Source organism: Sapajus apella, unplaced genomic scaffold (genome assembly GCF_009761245.1).
Source record: "Sapajus apella isolate SASKATOON/1434 unplaced genomic scaffold, GSC_monkey_1.0 scaffold50, whole genome shotgun sequence".
In the NCBI taxonomy this organism is placed as follows: Eukaryota; Metazoa; Chordata; class Mammalia; order Primates; family Cebidae; genus Sapajus; species Sapajus apella.
This window is the reverse complement of record NW_022436990.1, coordinates 7,735,503-7,751,529: the sequence shown is the minus strand read 5'-3', so window position 1 is coordinate 7,751,529 and position 16,027 is coordinate 7,735,503. Positions and strand designations below refer to the sequence as shown.

General features: G+C 41.0%; 1 protein-coding gene across 5 annotated transcripts in view; it reads left to right on the top strand.

Moving 5' to 3' along the window:
* The window catches only part of PRORP (protein only RNase P catalytic subunit), a 154,279-nt gene extending 150,666 nt beyond the window's left edge, over positions 1 to 3,613 (top strand). For 4 of the 5 annotated variants that reach the window (XM_032242549.1, XM_032242550.1, XM_032242552.1 and 1 more), the window contains 2 exons: positions 201 to 396; positions 2,984 to 3,600. In XM_032242549.1, the coding sequence (XP_032098440.1) occupies positions 201 to 396; positions 2,984 to 3,115 (328 nt within the window). In that variant the 3' untranslated portion in view covers positions 3,116 to 3,600. Of the gene's footprint in view, positions 1 to 200; positions 397 to 2,983 lie in introns of all 5 variants that reach the window. The other variant, XM_032242548.1, reaches the window with a different exon arrangement.
* The last annotated feature ends 12,414 nt before the right edge of the window (positions 3,614 to 16,027 follow it).

Genomic DNA, 16,027 nt, shown 5'->3' with positions numbered 1-16,027 from the left:
TGTTGACCAGGATGGTCTCGATCTCTTGACCTCGTGATCCACCCGCCTCAGCCTTCCAAAGTGCTGGGATTACAGGAGGATCATGTTGATCAAGAATTCAGGGGCACCTCCAAGGCAAGTAAGTAAAAAGGATGGTGAAAAACGCTATCCTCTGCCTCTTCAGTTGTGCTTGATTGTGTCCTTTCTTATGCCTGGTTCAGCTCAAAAGATGATCCATTCCTTCTGTATGCCACACTGCACTCCGGAAATCACTGCAAGTTTATCACAAACGACCTGATGCGGGACCACAAGGCCTGTCTGCCTGATGCCAAGACCCAACGCCTATTTTTTAAGTGGCAGCAGGGACATCAGCTGGCAATTATAAATGGGTTTCCAGGATCAAAACTAACCTTTCAGGTAATGGTATCTGTTCTCTATGTAATATTTACAGAGTTAAGTATACAGTAAGAATGTGGTATAGAAAAAGAGTATTAACTAATTAAAGGTTCTAAATGCTTTATTTTTCTCAGTTTTAGGCTAGTATTTGGAACTAGCCACTTCCTGGAAAGAGTCTGTTAGAGCTGAAGTTTTCATAGGCCAACCCCAAACTAAGTAAAACATTTAGGATGTCATCAACTGTGACTTCAATTATGTCATAAATTATGACTTCTTATATGTTTTTTATTTTTGTTTATTTGCAATAGCTCAAATTCCTTATAGTTTGTTATACTTCTGCTAATTCATTTTTCCTGTATAATTCATTTCTATGACACAGTCTCGATTGACTTGTCCTTTGACTCTAGTTAAGATATCTATAATATAAGCATGCATCTTGTGTGAAAGCAAAGGGAGAGAATCCAAAGTAAGTTATTACAGAAAAGTACACTGCCCCATGGTGTAATAAATATGTTTCAGTGATCAAAAAATATTGGCCAGGTGTGGTGGCTCACACATATAATCCCAGTACTATGAGAGACCAAAATGAGTGAATCGCCTGAGGTCAGGAGTTGAAGATCAGCTTGGCCAACATGACGAAACCTTGTCTCTACTAAAAATACAAAACTTAGCCAGGCGTGGCAGCATGCACCTCTAATCTCAGCTACAAGGGAGGCTGAGGTACAAGAAGCAGTTGAACCTGGGAGGCGGAGGTTGCAGTGAGCTGAGATCATGCCACTGCACTCCAGCCTGGGTGACAGAGCAAGAATCTGTCTATAAAAAAAAACAGGTTTGGGGGAGTGAGCAGACGTTGGTCAAAGGAGAAAAAATTTCACTTAGATAAGAGGAATAAGTTCCATGATGACTATAGTTAATAACAATGTACTGTATCCTTGAAAATTGCTAAGAGTAGATTTTAAGTGTTCTCATCACAAAAATTATGTGTGTAAAGTAATGCTCATGTTAATTAGCTCAATTTAACTATTCTGCAATGTATACATATTTCAAAAACATGCTGTACATGATAAATATATATAATTGTTATCTGTCAATTTAAAAATAAATAAGAATGACTGGGTGAAGTGGCTCACTTGTGTAATCCCAGCACTTTGGGAGGCCGAAGCGGGAGGATTGCCTGAGCCCAGGAGTTTAAGACTAGCCTGGGTAACATGGTGAGACCTCATCTCTATAAAAATAAATAAGAATATCCAAAACAACAGATTTATAGTAAATATGGTATCAAATGATACCATAGTGATGCAAGATAAAGTTGAAGAACCATTAATTCTTAAGTATAATAAAGGTATAAAGGTATTGATCTTACATTTGCAAAATAAAACCTTATTTCTTAGAGATACATACTGAAATAGAAGAAATTACCTGTCTCAGGGTGGGGAGCAGCGTATGGATGAAATAAGACTAGAGATGAATTGATAATGGCTGAAGCTAGGTGATGAATACCTGGAAGCTCATTATACCATTTCTCTACTTTTGTAAACAGTTGTCCCTTGGTATCCATGAGTAATTGGTTTCAGGACCTCTCACAGATACTAAAATCCTCAAATGCTCAAGTCCCTTAAATAAAATGGCATAGTATTTGCATATAACCTACACATATCCTCCTGTATACTTTGAATCATCTCTAGTTTATTTATAATACCTAATACAATGTAAATGCTATATAAATAGTTTCTGTATTGTTTAGGGAAGAATGCTAAGAAAAAAAAGAAGTCTATACATGTTCAGAACACAGCTTTTTTTTTTCCCCAAATATTTTCCATGGTGGTTTGCCAGGGATGCAGAACCTGCAGTTATGGAAGACTGAGTATTTGAAACTTTTCATTCTCACACAAAACTGATAGAGGCAACAAAAGAACATCTGTATTACATAAATGTAATACTTTTTTTTTTTTTTTGAGATGGAGTCTTACTCTGTCACCCAGGCTAGAGTGCAATGGCACAATCTTGGCTCACTGCACCCTCCACCTCCCAGGTTCAAGCAATTATCCTGCTTCAGCCTCCCAAGTAGCTGGGATTACAGGCACGTGCCGCTACATCCAACTAATTTTTGTATTTTTAGTAGAGGCGGGGTTTCACCATGTTGGCCAGGCTGGTCTCAAACTCATGACCTCAGGTGATCTGCCTGCCTCAGCCTCCCTTGTAGCTGGGATTACAGGTGTGAGCCACCACACCTGCCTGTAATACTTCCATAGAGAGTCGTTAGACTTAAAAATGAGATCCCCCACAAAAAAATGAACTCCTGGCTGGGCACAGTGGCTCACGCCTGTAATCCTAGCACTTTGGGAGGCCAAGGTGGGTGGATCACCTGAGTCAGGAGTTCAAAACCAGCCTGGCCATCATGGCGAAACCCCATCTTTAAAAAAAAAAAAACTCCTAATATTAGGGCTCATCTTCACAATGTTAGCTGCTCTTTGAAAATCCATTATTAAGTAAGAAAATCCATTATTAATACTCTTCTGAAGCAAACTTGACAAGTGTCAGAAAGTGAAATGGCCAGATAGCCCTTTAGTATTATTCTCAATGTTTTGTTCTCTTTTTAATTCAACAGCATATTCTCAGCTATGACACAGTGGTGCAAACAACTGGCGACTCGTGGCACATACCATATGATGAAGACCTGGTAGAAAGATATTCCTATGAAGTACCAACCAAATGGCTTTGCCTCCACCAAAAGACATAAAGACTCTTACCTCTATGCTGAGTTTGTGTTTGGGTACCCTCCTGGCTGGCGTAAGAGGCTCTTGAGTTGATGTTTGTTTAGGGCATTGCCTCTGTCCTAAAGATAAAAGGATTCTATTAACAGTGTTGAAGTTGGTTTTATAATGAAATGAGATATAATATGTTTTCATAATCAGCTGTATTTTTTTCCCTAACATTTCTTTTTGGAAGCTTATCAAGAGTTGGAGAACTCAGTGCAGAGTGATTCCTACATTTCTCCTACTAGGCCAGCTATTCACAAGTAGTGCTTTTGGTATCCATTTTGCTACTTCTGATCTTGCCTTCCAGGCCTACCGATAGCAGAACCAATCCATCTGTCCCTGGGCTACTCATGTTGTTTCAAATCCCTTCTCCCATTTCTGACATAGTCTTATTTCCTGTATGTTATGCCCTATTCACATGGAATCATTTATGGTCCTTTGTAATTAAACTGGCCAAGATACTAAAGGCTTACTATTAATAGCAATTTTTAATTACTTATCCAATGATTTAGATTGGAGAAGAGGGGGCATTCACTCCTCATTTTCTTATTTTTTTTGGAAATAGTCTCAGCTTACTCTGTCACCAGGGCTGGAGTGCAGTGATACAGTCACAGCTCACTGCAGCCTCAAACTCCCAGGCTCAAACAATCCTCCTACCTCAGCCCTCCTGAGTCGTTGGGACTACAGGCATATACCACCAGGCTCGGCTAATTGTTTTTTTGTTTTGTTTGTTTGGTTTTTTGTAGAGATGGCAGTCTCACTACATTGACCAGGTTGGTTTGCAACCCCTGGCCTCATTCAATCCCCAGCATGTTGGGAGGTTGATGTGGGAGGATCACCTGAATCTAGGAGTTCAAGACCAGCCTCAGCAACACAGTGAGATCTCATTTCTACAGAAAATTTAAAAATTAGCCAGCATGGTAGTGTGCACACATAGTCCCAGCTACTTGGGACACTGAGGTGGGAGAATTGCCTGAACCTCAGAGGTCAAGGCTGCAATGAGCCAATGTTGTACCACTGCACTCTAGCCTGGGTGACAGAGCAAGACCCTGTCTCAAAACAAAACAAAATGCTGGGATTACAGGCTTGAGCCACAGTGCTGAGCTCTTTAGACTGTGATGGTTTTTTCTTCATTCTATAATCCCTTTTCCAAATTGGTTCAACGTTTTGTGAACCCTATTAATTTCATCATTAAGTATATGTGGGCTTTCTAAAATAGGCTTTTTTCCACTTAATCAAGTTTGACTTCGTGTAACAAAGTGATTATGTTTTAATAGTTGCATTTCTGTTTTGTCCACTCACTAGCTAGCTTACACTTTATTAGCCCTTGATTTCAGCTGAAAATATTCATGTCTGTACTCCTTTATGATAGTTCTTTTTTTGCCTGTACATACTGTATGATTCAATATTCAAGAATAAGCAAAAACTACTCTATTGTGATAAAAACCAGAATAGTAGTTTCCTGCACAAAGGAATACAAGAGAACTTTCTGGGGTGATGGAAAGTTTCTTATATTGATTTGGGTAATAGTAACATAGCTATATGTATATATTAGTTAAAATTCCTCCCATTACACATTTTAAATTGATACATTTACATTTATGACAATATACCTAAAAAAGTATATTAGGGTAAAAAAAGGTAATTATTTTCATGAAATAAACAATGACCTCATCTACATCAAACCATATACATGTGCATAAATAGGGTAAGTATTATGCACAGACAAACAATTCAGGAAAATCCAAGCAGGGGACGTTTTATCTTCTTACCCATTTACTGAATTCAACATTACTGCACACCAAGACAAAAGAGCTTTCCAGGAAAACATAGGATATATCGAGAGCATTATAAGATACTGAGAAAGCTCTCATAAATTCAGCCTGCTTATTTTCCAAATTTCATAAACTATATACTTAGAAAACTGTGCCTTCAGCAAACTAAACTTCTTTTTTAAGGAACTATCATAGTTTTAAGAAAAACATTTTAAGAAGACAAAAAGTATTGATTAAGCCCATCTAAAAGCCTAATGCAAATTCCCAACATAGGAACACATAGAGATAGAGGAGGCGGCCATCATAGTGGCTCAAGTATGTTAATTCCAGCACTTTGGGAGGCCAAGACAGGAGGATCACTTTAGGCCCAGAGTTGGAGACCAGCCTGGGCAACACAGTAAGATCCTGTCTCTCTCTTTAAAAAAAAAAAAAAAAAATGAGAGAAGATACAAGAAGAAACCTAGAACTTTTTTTTTTTTTAGATGAAGTTTCGCTCTTTGTTCCCCAGGCTGTAGTGCAGTGGCATGATCTCAGCTCACTGCAACCTCTACCTCCCAGGATCAAGTGATTTTCCTGTCTCAGCCTCCCAAGTAGCTGGGATTACAGGCGCCCACCACCACGCCCAGCTAATTTTTGTGTTTTTAATAGAGACTGGATTTCACCACATTGTCCAGGCTGGTTTCGAACTCCTAACCTCAGGTGATCCACCCACCTCGGCCTCCCACAGTGCTGGGATTTACAGGCGTGAGCCACCGCGTCCAGCCACAAAATCCTAACTTCTGCTTGAGATAAACTGAGGTGCATCTGTCCCCTGTCCAGGAGTGAGAACATTGTGGGGTTACTCAGAGTAAGTCCCACTGCCACAGGGACCTTAGAGAGTGCAGGGATTCTCTGAAGGAAGCAGCTGGTACCAGACACTTAGGCTGCCCGTTAGTGTTCTGATCACTTGAGTGAAAAAAAGCTACCTATCAAGCAAGCTCCTGGACACAACGAGAAGAAGGAATTCTTTTAAAAGCTGTTTAAATTCAATTTAAAAGTTACTCTTAAATTGTTAGTAACTTTAAAATCAGTTGCGAACAATGAAGGATTGAAAGAACGTTGACTTTGCCACTTAAAAGTATTTCTAAAGTACTTTGTGCTTCCCCCTGGCATTCTGAATTTATACTATCTTTTCCTCCTGCTGTTCTCAGACCCAGTGAAAAGAAAATCTCAAGGGTGAAGGCTGAGTTTATTCTCTCAGGGCTCTGTTGGGACTACCCCATCTGAGGTGGCTTGCTCTTCATATGAAATAATTTTTTTCCTCAAGTCTGCACTTAAATGTAATTATTGCCTCCTTGGTTCTCTAGAAGATTTGCAGATTTCTCACTCTTTTTAGATAGTCTTGACCTTTCATCCAAGCTGGAGTACTGTGGTGTGATCTCAGCTCACTATAACCTCCACCTTCCGGGTTCAAGCGATTCTCCTGCCTCAGAATCCTGAGTAGCTAGGATTACAGGTGCCCACCATGCCTGGCTAATTTTTTTTCTTTCTTTTTTTTTTTGGAGAAACAGGGTTTCACCATGTTGGCTAGGCTGGTCTTGAACCCCTGACCTCAGGTGATCCACCCGCCTCGGCCTCCCAAAGTGCTGGGATTACAGGCCTGAGGCACCAAGCCCAGCTGATTTCTCACTTTTTAAAAACTGTCCTAAGGTACTATAAAATGCATTGTTTTGGTCATGTGTGGTGGCTCATTCCTATAATCCCAGCACTCTGGAAGGCTGAGGTGAGCAGATCTCTTGAGCCCAGGAGTTTGAGACCAGCCTGAGCAACATGGGGAGACTTTCTCTACAAATGATTAAAAAATTAGCCAGGTGTCGTGATGCAAGCATGTAGTCCCAGCTACTTGGGAGGCTGAGGTGAGAGGATTGCTTAAGCCTAGGTGGCTAAGGCTGCAGTGAGCCGTGATCATGCCACTGCACTCCAGCAACAGAGTGAGACCCTGCCTCAAAAACAAAAATCAAACAAAAAAAGACTCTACTACACATACAACTTGTTCACATTAGAGCTCTTCTTCCATGATAGCTTCATTCTAAACTGGAATGGAAAGGAAGGGTGTATTATATAGGTACCTGAATTCTGGTCCATCATGGTGAGTCTTACCTTCATTTGCTAAATGTCAAAATTATTGGGGTACTTGGAGGCAAAGCTAAATGAAGTCCATATCTGGTATTTTGCCCACCCTTCATAATTAAGAATTAACAGAGTGAAAAATGCCTAAAGAAGCCTTTGTGGGAATGACTTGGAGTATGGGAACATAGACCACTGAGATGAAATGTCTGTATTTTGATTTGGGCATTCTTTCAAGCAAGGAACTTAAGCAGATAGAATTTTCAGTAATAGGTACCAGGCAGCTGCTGGAGCTTCCTGTAGCCTATAAGGAAGGAGTAAGGTTGCCAGATAAAATACAGGACTCCAAGTTAAATTTGAATTTCAGATAGATAACAGAATTTTTTTACTTTAAGCATATCCCAAGTATTACAGGGACATATACTGAAAATATTCATCATCTATCTGAAATTCACATTCAGGTCTTGCCCTATGTCTCAGGCCTATAATCCCAACACTTTGGGAGGCTGAAGCAGGCAGCTTGCAGCCAGGAGTTCAAAACCAGCCTGGTCAACATAAAGAGACCTCATCTCTACAAAAACTTTTTAAAAAATTAGCCAGCACAGTGGTACATGTTTGTAGTCCCAGCTACTCAGGAGGCTGAGGCAGAAGGATCATTTAAGCCACGAGTTTGAAGTTGCAGTGAGGTATGTTTGTGCCACTGCACTCCAGCATGGGTGACAAATCAACACTTAGCCTCAAAAAAATAAAAAATATTGAAATTCGCATTTAACTGGACATCCTCTATTTTTATTTGTGAAATCTGGCAATCCAAGGTGGGAATTACATGGAAGGATGAGGGGTAGTGGGAAATGAGGCATTTCTTTTTTTGTTTTTTGTTTTTAAACCACATTTTTTAATTGTTTAATGCTTCATTTTTAGACTTTTTAATGTCAGTCATTACATTTACATTCTATGAGCAAAATTTTTCCAGAACAGCAGCGTGGAATAGTTCTGAATTATGGTATTGTACAGATAGAAAAAAGTCCAAATGCCTTTTAAAAAGTTTAACTCTTACTCCACCCAACATGTTTGCAAAGCAGGAATTCCTTGTACAAAATCTTTCCAATTCTATAGCAGAGGAAATAAGATCCCCTGGAAGCCCAAGGGCTCACCTTCACATTGCTAGTTCATGATAGACCCAGCTGTGCTTCATTAGAGATAAAATGCATTCCCTTTGATATCACGGGAAGTTACTGGGAATGACTTGGCTCATTACTTAGCTAATGAGTGAATACAATTTCTTAATTATTTAAAGTAACATTGTATTTGTGTTTGCATTTTTAATTTGAATAGAAAATAATCACGTTTTCAACCCATTTATACAAATTTTTAATGTTTCTTTAGAGCTGTATAACCATAGTTTAAACCAGCAAGGAAGTCATTGTTTTGACAACCAAAAATTATGCTTTTCTGATACATGTAGTATTAATTGTGAAGGGCAGTCACATCCAACTTTAATAAAATATGGTGGTCTTTCTTTTTTTTTTTTAATATATATTTTATTGCACTTTAGGTTCTGGCGTATTTTGTTTTTTTTTTTTAGACAGTGTTTTACTCTTGTTGCCCAGGCTGGAGTGCAATGGCACAATCTTGGCCCACTGCAACTTCCACCTCCCAGGTTCAAGCCATTCTCCTGCCTCAGCCTCCCAGGTAGCTGGGACTACAGGCATGCACCACCATGACCAGCTAATTTTGTATTTCCAATAGAGATGGGATTTCACCATGTTGGTCAGGCTGGTCTCGAACTCCTGACCTCAGGTGGCCCATCCGCCTCGACCTCCCAAAGTGCTGTGATTACAGGCGTGAGCCACTGCACCCGGCCCAAAATGAGGCATCTCTGTAGCCCAGCAGACCTACAGGAGGCAGGAGGGGAGCAAGAATAAGAAAGGAAATTAGTAAAAAACACTTAGGAAGTAAGCAGAAGGGAAATAGGACCAGCTTTTCCCTGCCCAGTCCTGGTCAGTGACAGCAGTCTGCTTGAGTCTATACTAAATAAATGAAAGAAGTTCCCTTTAGAGATCTACATAGAGGAAGCCATAGGAAATAACAGGATGAACGAACACAGGACAGGCACACAGATGAACAAATGTAATAAAATTTGAGAAATAACCTTTAATATTCTTTTGTTATCTCTATTTATGCTTTTTCATGATTTCCTGATATTCTCTCTCCACAAGTTTTGTTTCATTTTTTTGTTTTTGTTTTTTGGGGTTTTTTTTGGCATTATTTGATCTGATGAGTGCTTCCAGAGGCTGTACTAAATACACAACTTGCTTTTAACTGGGAATTGAAATAAACAGGAAGACAATTACCTAGTCACTGATGGCAACTAAAAATAGTTTGTTTTGCTATCAGAGTGCCCTTAGAAGTATAGTCTTATCTAATGGATTGAGGTATTATGACAACCGTGATAATTTGTTATTATAAATAACAGTAACATGGGAAAGTTTTTGGTAACTTCTGACAACAAATTTGATGTAGAGAGTTAATTTTGAGCACATTAAAGTGACTACCCCAGTCATCTCTTCAGTGCTATTTAAATGTCAGCCCAAGAAGCAAGTATTTGAGAAATCATTACTAGGGGCTTTAATTCTTTAATTTCTAATTTGTTAGACATTAATTCATTTTAATGAGACCAGGTCAGATTGCTTCATCACTCTCAGATGGACTAGAACATTATATAGGTATCAAGTTCAGTTCACATCTAAATATTTAAAGTCTATTATTAAAAGAGGTTTCCTGTGCTTTCTATGACTGCATCAGAACAGAGAATGTCAGTGTCCAATAGGCTGCCAAAGGAATTCCCTGACAATTCCACCCATGCGGCTCTGCTGGAGCATGGTAGTGTCCTAGGCTGAGAGAATGGGATGGAGCCTCCACCTCGTGAAGTAGCTTCCTTTGGAGGTGGCTATGGAAGGTCTTCGGAGAGGTAAGTCCCTCACCAGACTTGTTGCTTGAGATGTACTATATTACTGATTCTTTGAAAATAAATCGTTCTTATATTTGCTTCCTCTTTTCAATGACCTTGCCCTAGAATCCAAAGCTGCTTTTTTTTCTAGCCTGTGTTCCATGGCTGAGCAGTCTATTGCTATTAAGTTGTTATACATATATATTTTTCTATACATATATACTCATTTTTTATTTATATATATATACACATATTCTCTATGAACTCTTTTGTAACATGTTTTTTTCACCTGACAGAAAATGAAAAATTTTCCCTGTTCTTACAGTCACTTCTTCCTCATGTATTCTAATAATTAGTAATGTAAATTCAGCGGGCACCATGGCTCACACCTGTAATTCCAGCACTTTGGGAGGCTGAGGCGGGCAGATCACGAGGTCAAGAGATCGAGACCATCCTGGCCAACATGGCGAAACCCTGTCTCTACTAAAAAAAATACAAAAATTAGCTGGCTTGGTGGCGTGCACCTGTATTCCCCCCTACTCAGGAGGCTGAGGCAGGAGAATTGCTTGAACCCGGGAGGTGGAGCTAGAGTGAGCCAAGATTGCGCCACTGCACTCCAGCCTGGAGCCTGGCGACAAAGCGAGACTCTGTCTCAAAAAAAAAAAAAAAATGTAAATTTATAAAAAGGGGCACCCAGCTTAAACTAGAGCATTGCTGGACGCCATAAAATACTACTTGCATAGCTATATACTCACAAACTTCTACTCAAGGCTTGCTTGTGTTCAGAAGGAATCTGTGTTCTCAGAAGCTGATAATACCTATTGGCTCAAATTAAGGGTCATGTCCTTTGACACTTAGTGCTATTCTGGCAGAAGTGGTCAAATCCTTGATATAATGGGTCTTTTCTAAGTCAGGCCCTCTGATCTCCAACTCCTAAAGAAATAAACTGGTTAGACCATGTTTTTGAAGAGAACATCTAAGGAAGAATTGCTGCTTTACATAGATAAAGAGCTTTTTATTTTTTTAAGGCAAATCATGTAACTCTTTGTTCATCAACACACCAAGGGAAGCTTATGTGAGGAAATCAGTATTGAACAGTTTGTAGTTTCTAAATGTCATAAGAATGTACTTTGCTTCCACTCCCAATGCCAATATCAGCAGAAATTCCAACTCCGTCCACATTTTGGTCTCGTTTTTCTTTTTATTTTTTGAGATGGAGTCTCACTCTGTCACCCAGGCTAGAGAGTGCAGTGGCCTGATCTCAGCTCACTGCAACCTCCACCTCCCAGATTCAAGCGATTCTCGTGCCTCAGCCTCCCAAGTAGCTGGAATTACAGGCACGTGTCACCATGCCCAGCTAGTTTTTGTATTTTTAGTAGAGACAGGGTTTCTCCATGTTGGCCAAGCTGGTCTTGAACTCCTGACCTCAAGTGATCCACCCACCTCGGCCTCCCAAAGTGCTAGAATTACAGGCATGAGCCACTGCACCCGGCTTTGTCCCATTGTTTCGTAACTCTGGTCTCATGGTTTGTTGTTGTTGTTGTTTCTAGAAATGGTGGTCTCACTATGTTGCTGAGGCTGGAGTGCAGTAGCTATTCACAGGTGTGGTCATAGCTCACTGCATCCTCAAACCCCTGGGCTCAAATGATCCTCCTGTCTCAGCCTCCCAAGTAGCTGGGATTACAGGCACTGACCACCATGCCCACCTGATTTTGTGATTTTTGGCTCCCTGTGAGATGGCCAACATTTTTAATTAGTTTCAGGATTTTAAACTTTCAAGTTCCTCATTTTGACCACAACCTCCTTACCTGCCTCACTCCTTTAAGCCAACCACCTTTGGATTAAACCACCATTGACCTGTTCTTGGACCTATCCCTCCCCTACCTTGGAGACCCCTATTGCCCTTTCCCATCTGGCTTTGCTTGCCTTCCTCCCTGCCTCTCAAAGCATTCATGGGAGGGATGGCTTCAATAGCAGTGCAAATTATTTCAGACTTTTTACCTCCTGTGGTATCTGTCCTTTCAGTTCTAAACCTAATTTTGAGTAGCCACAGACCATTCCACTTTCTCTGTGTACCATAGTATTGTTAGAAAAGTCATGAAATTCCCATTAATTTCCTGAAGGAGCGCTCCCAGCCTTTGCAGTCTTAACTTGCAAAGCTAAGTTGCAAACAGCTAATCTCCTGGAGCCTTCATTTTCTTTTCTGTTAAGTGGGGAAGATGGGCTACCACAGTGCTTCTCAAACTTAGTGGGCATAGAATCACCTGGGAATCCCACTTAAAATGCCAGTTCTGATTCAGGTCTGACATACCTGGTAATTCCAATGCTGCAGACTATAATTTGAGAAGTAAAGGCCTCAATGAGCTCCACGGTTATATAAAAAATCATGAGACTGATTCAGGACTTGTGTGTCCAAGTCCTGAATCAGTCTCATCATTCTCACTCTCAGCAGACTTAACTGGAAACTAAAAGCCATCTGTTACGAACCTTTTCATCAATGTTTGCCCTTTCCAATAATTTTCCTCTCCTGAATCTTTTCTCCCTTTTCTTTACAAAAAAAAATTTAAATTAGTCTTGAACTCCTGGCCTCTATCAATCCTCCTGCCTTGGCCTCTCAAGGTGCTGAGATTACAGGTATGCTGATACCTGCACCCAGCCCTAGGTTACTTTTCTACCTACTTCCATACTGTATCTTTCTTGCTGAATTGGGATTTTGTTCTCAGTTAATCCCTTTCCTCCAGCTTTTTCCCATTTACTAACAAGTAACTTTAGGCTTCTGACCAGGCAAAACTGTGCTTCCCCAGGGATGGTTTCATAGCAAAATTCTCAAAAGAAGGTGCCATCTCTGCCACTGATTTGTTTCCAGTTCCACATTTGCAGCTGAGCAACTTTATCTGAGTAGCAACTTCACCTGAGACACTCAAACTGAACCACTTTGAAAACAGCTTACTCGTTCATAATAAAGTAATTGACAACAATGCAATTAGAAGTAACTAAACATTCAAAATAAGGGAAGAAGTAAGTAGCTATAATTTAATGTTTTATTTTTGGGACAGGGGCCTGCTCTGTCACCCAGGCTGGAGCACAGCAGTATGCAGCCTTGACCTCCTGGGCTCAAGCAATCTTCCTACCTAAGCTTCCTGAGTAGCTGATACTACTGGCGCACTCTACCATGCCCAGCTAATTTTCTAACTTATTTGTAAATTTTAAAAAATATATTTTTTTGACACCAAAAGGTGTCAGCCACCCAGGCTGGAGTGCAGTGATGCAATCTTGGCTCGCCGCAACCTCCACCTCCCAGGTTCAAGTGATTCTCCTGCCTCAGCCTCCTGAGTAGCTGGGACTACTAGCATGTGCCACCATGCCTGGCTAATTTTTTTTTTTTTTTTTTTAGTAGAGATGGGGTTTCACTGTGTTAGCCAGGATAGTCTCCATCTCCTGACCTTGTGATCCACCTGCCTCGGCCTCCCAAAGTGCTGGAATTACAGGCGTGAGCCACTGCGCCTGGCCTAAAAAATTTTTTTTAGAGACAGGGTCTCATCATGTTCCCCAGGATGGTGTCGAACTCCTGGCATAAGCAATCCACTCATCTTGGCCTTCCAAAGCACTGGGATTACAGGAATGAGCCACTGCACCTAACCTAAACATAACTTTTAACGTTACAGTGATTATAATGGTATTTTGCACTTTGGGAGGTTAAGGCAGGAGGATTCCTTGCACCCAGGAGTTCGAGACCAACCTGGGCATCATGGTGAGATCCCCCCATCTCTAACAAAAAAATACAAAAATTAGCTGAGCACAGTGGCATATGCCTATCGTCTCAGCTACTCTGGTGGCTGAGGTGGGAGGTTGCTTGAGCCTGTGGAGGTTGCAGTGAGCTGAGATCATTCCATTGCACTCCAGCCTGGGTGATAGAGCGAGACCCTGTCTCAAAAAAAAAAAAAAGTAAAAGTAAAAAAAAAGACACTTTTTTTTTTGAGTTGGAGTCTCGCTCTGTCGCCCAGGCTGGAGTGCCGTCTCGTGATCTCGACTCACTGCAACCTCTGCCTCCCTGCCTCAGCCTCCGAGTAGCTGGGATTACAGGCCCACACCACCGCACCCAGCTAATTTTTTGTATTTTTTACTGGAGACAGGGTTTCCCCATGTTGGCCAGGCTGGTCTTGAACCCCTAACTTCAGGTGATCCACTCACCTCGGCCTCCCAAAGCACTGGGATTACAGGCATGAACCATTCGCGGCCGATGCTTTATATATTGGCATATAATAAATTGAAAGGCAGCTCCAAAATGGTATGTCTAATAAGATCCTATTTTTTTAAATAGGAAGGAAAGAAAATACTTGGATGGCCAGGTGTGGTGGCTCACACCTGTAATTCTAACACTTTGGGAGGCTGAGGTGGGAGAATCTTTTGAGCCCAGGAGTACAAGACCAGCCTGGGCAACATAGGGAGACCCTATCACTACAGAAAGAAAGGAGAGAAAAGAAAGAATAAAGAGGGAGGGAGGGAGGAAGGAAGGAAGAGAAGGAGGGAGGGAAGGAAGTAAAAGAAAATACTTGGAAAATGTCTGAAAGGAATAACATTTCATTGATTCCACAATGTTAATAAGTATCTCTGCGTGTTGGTTTATGGATGATTTTTACTTTATCTTCATTTTCTGCACAGTCTAAAATTTTTACAATAGGTTTAATAGGATGTTAGACTATTTTTTTTTTTTTTTTTTTTTGACTTGAGTTTGTTTTTTTTTTGTTCAGGCTGGAGTGCAGTGGCGTGATCTCGGCTCACCGCAACCTCCACCTCACGGGTCAAGCTATTCTCCTGCCTCAGCCTCTCAAATAGCTGGGATTACAGGCATGTGTCACCACACCCAGCTAATTTTGTATTTTTAGTAGAGACAGGGTTTCTCCATGTTGGTCTGGTTGGTCTTGAATTCCTGACCTCAGGTGATCTGCCTCCCAAAGTGCTGGGATTACATTCATGAGCCACCACGCCCAGATTTTTTTTTTTTTTTTTTTTTTTTTTAGGAGATGGGATTTCACTCTGTTGCCCAGGCTGGAGTGTCGTGATCCAATCATGGCTCACTGCAGCCTTGACCATTGGGCGCAAGCAATCCTCCTGCCTCAGCCTCCCAAGTAATTGGGACCATTGGCACGCACCCTACAGGTGGACACCACCACACCCGGTTAATTTTTATTTTTTGTAGATACAGGGTTTTGCCATGATGCCCAAGCTGATCTCAAACTCCTGGGCTCAAGCAGTCCTCCCAACTCGGCCTCCCAAAGTGCTGGGATTATAGACAGGCATGAGCCACCATGTCCAGCCTTTAAAAATTTCTTGAAGATATTCTCTCCTTTCCATTCTTACTGCTACTACCTCAGTTCAGGCCTTCACAAACTTTCACTTGGTCTATTAGTAATAGCCTTCTGGACATCCCCAAGGACAGTTCCTCATAAATACAGCTACCAGGTTTATCTTCTCAAACCATAATTCTAGTCTTGCCACTCTACTTGCTCAAAAACATTAAACATCTCCCCATAGCCTTCCAACTAGATAGAGCATAAATTCCTTAGCTTAGTATCCAAGGCTGGCTCCTTTCATTTGTACCCTAATTCAAAACATTTTTTGTGTCCTAGTTAAGTTGCTCATTGCCTACCTTGCCCTAAACACAGGCTCTTTTTTTCTTCCTCTGCTTATTTATGCCACTCCCATTTCATGTTGCACTGTGGTGCCTCCCACATTGCTCCTAGCATTGTGCTCAACACACCTGTTAAGAGACCTCCCTGTCCTAAGCTGAGCTTGGACGTGGATCATCCAACAGGTAGTTTTACATTCCCTCTAGCCCATACGCATATAAGGTCATTTTCTCATCTGTGCTGCTGTTACACATTTCCTTATGTATTACAGACTGCCTCATGTTAGCTTTGCTTTCATTCATGTTTCATCTTCCTCCTGGAACTCTGGTTCTGTGTTCATCAGTTCATCTGTGTGTCTCCCAGAGCAGCTAGCCCAGCTTCTTGCCCATAGAGGGGGCTCAGTAAATGCTGAATTACTTTGGAGAAGTTGTT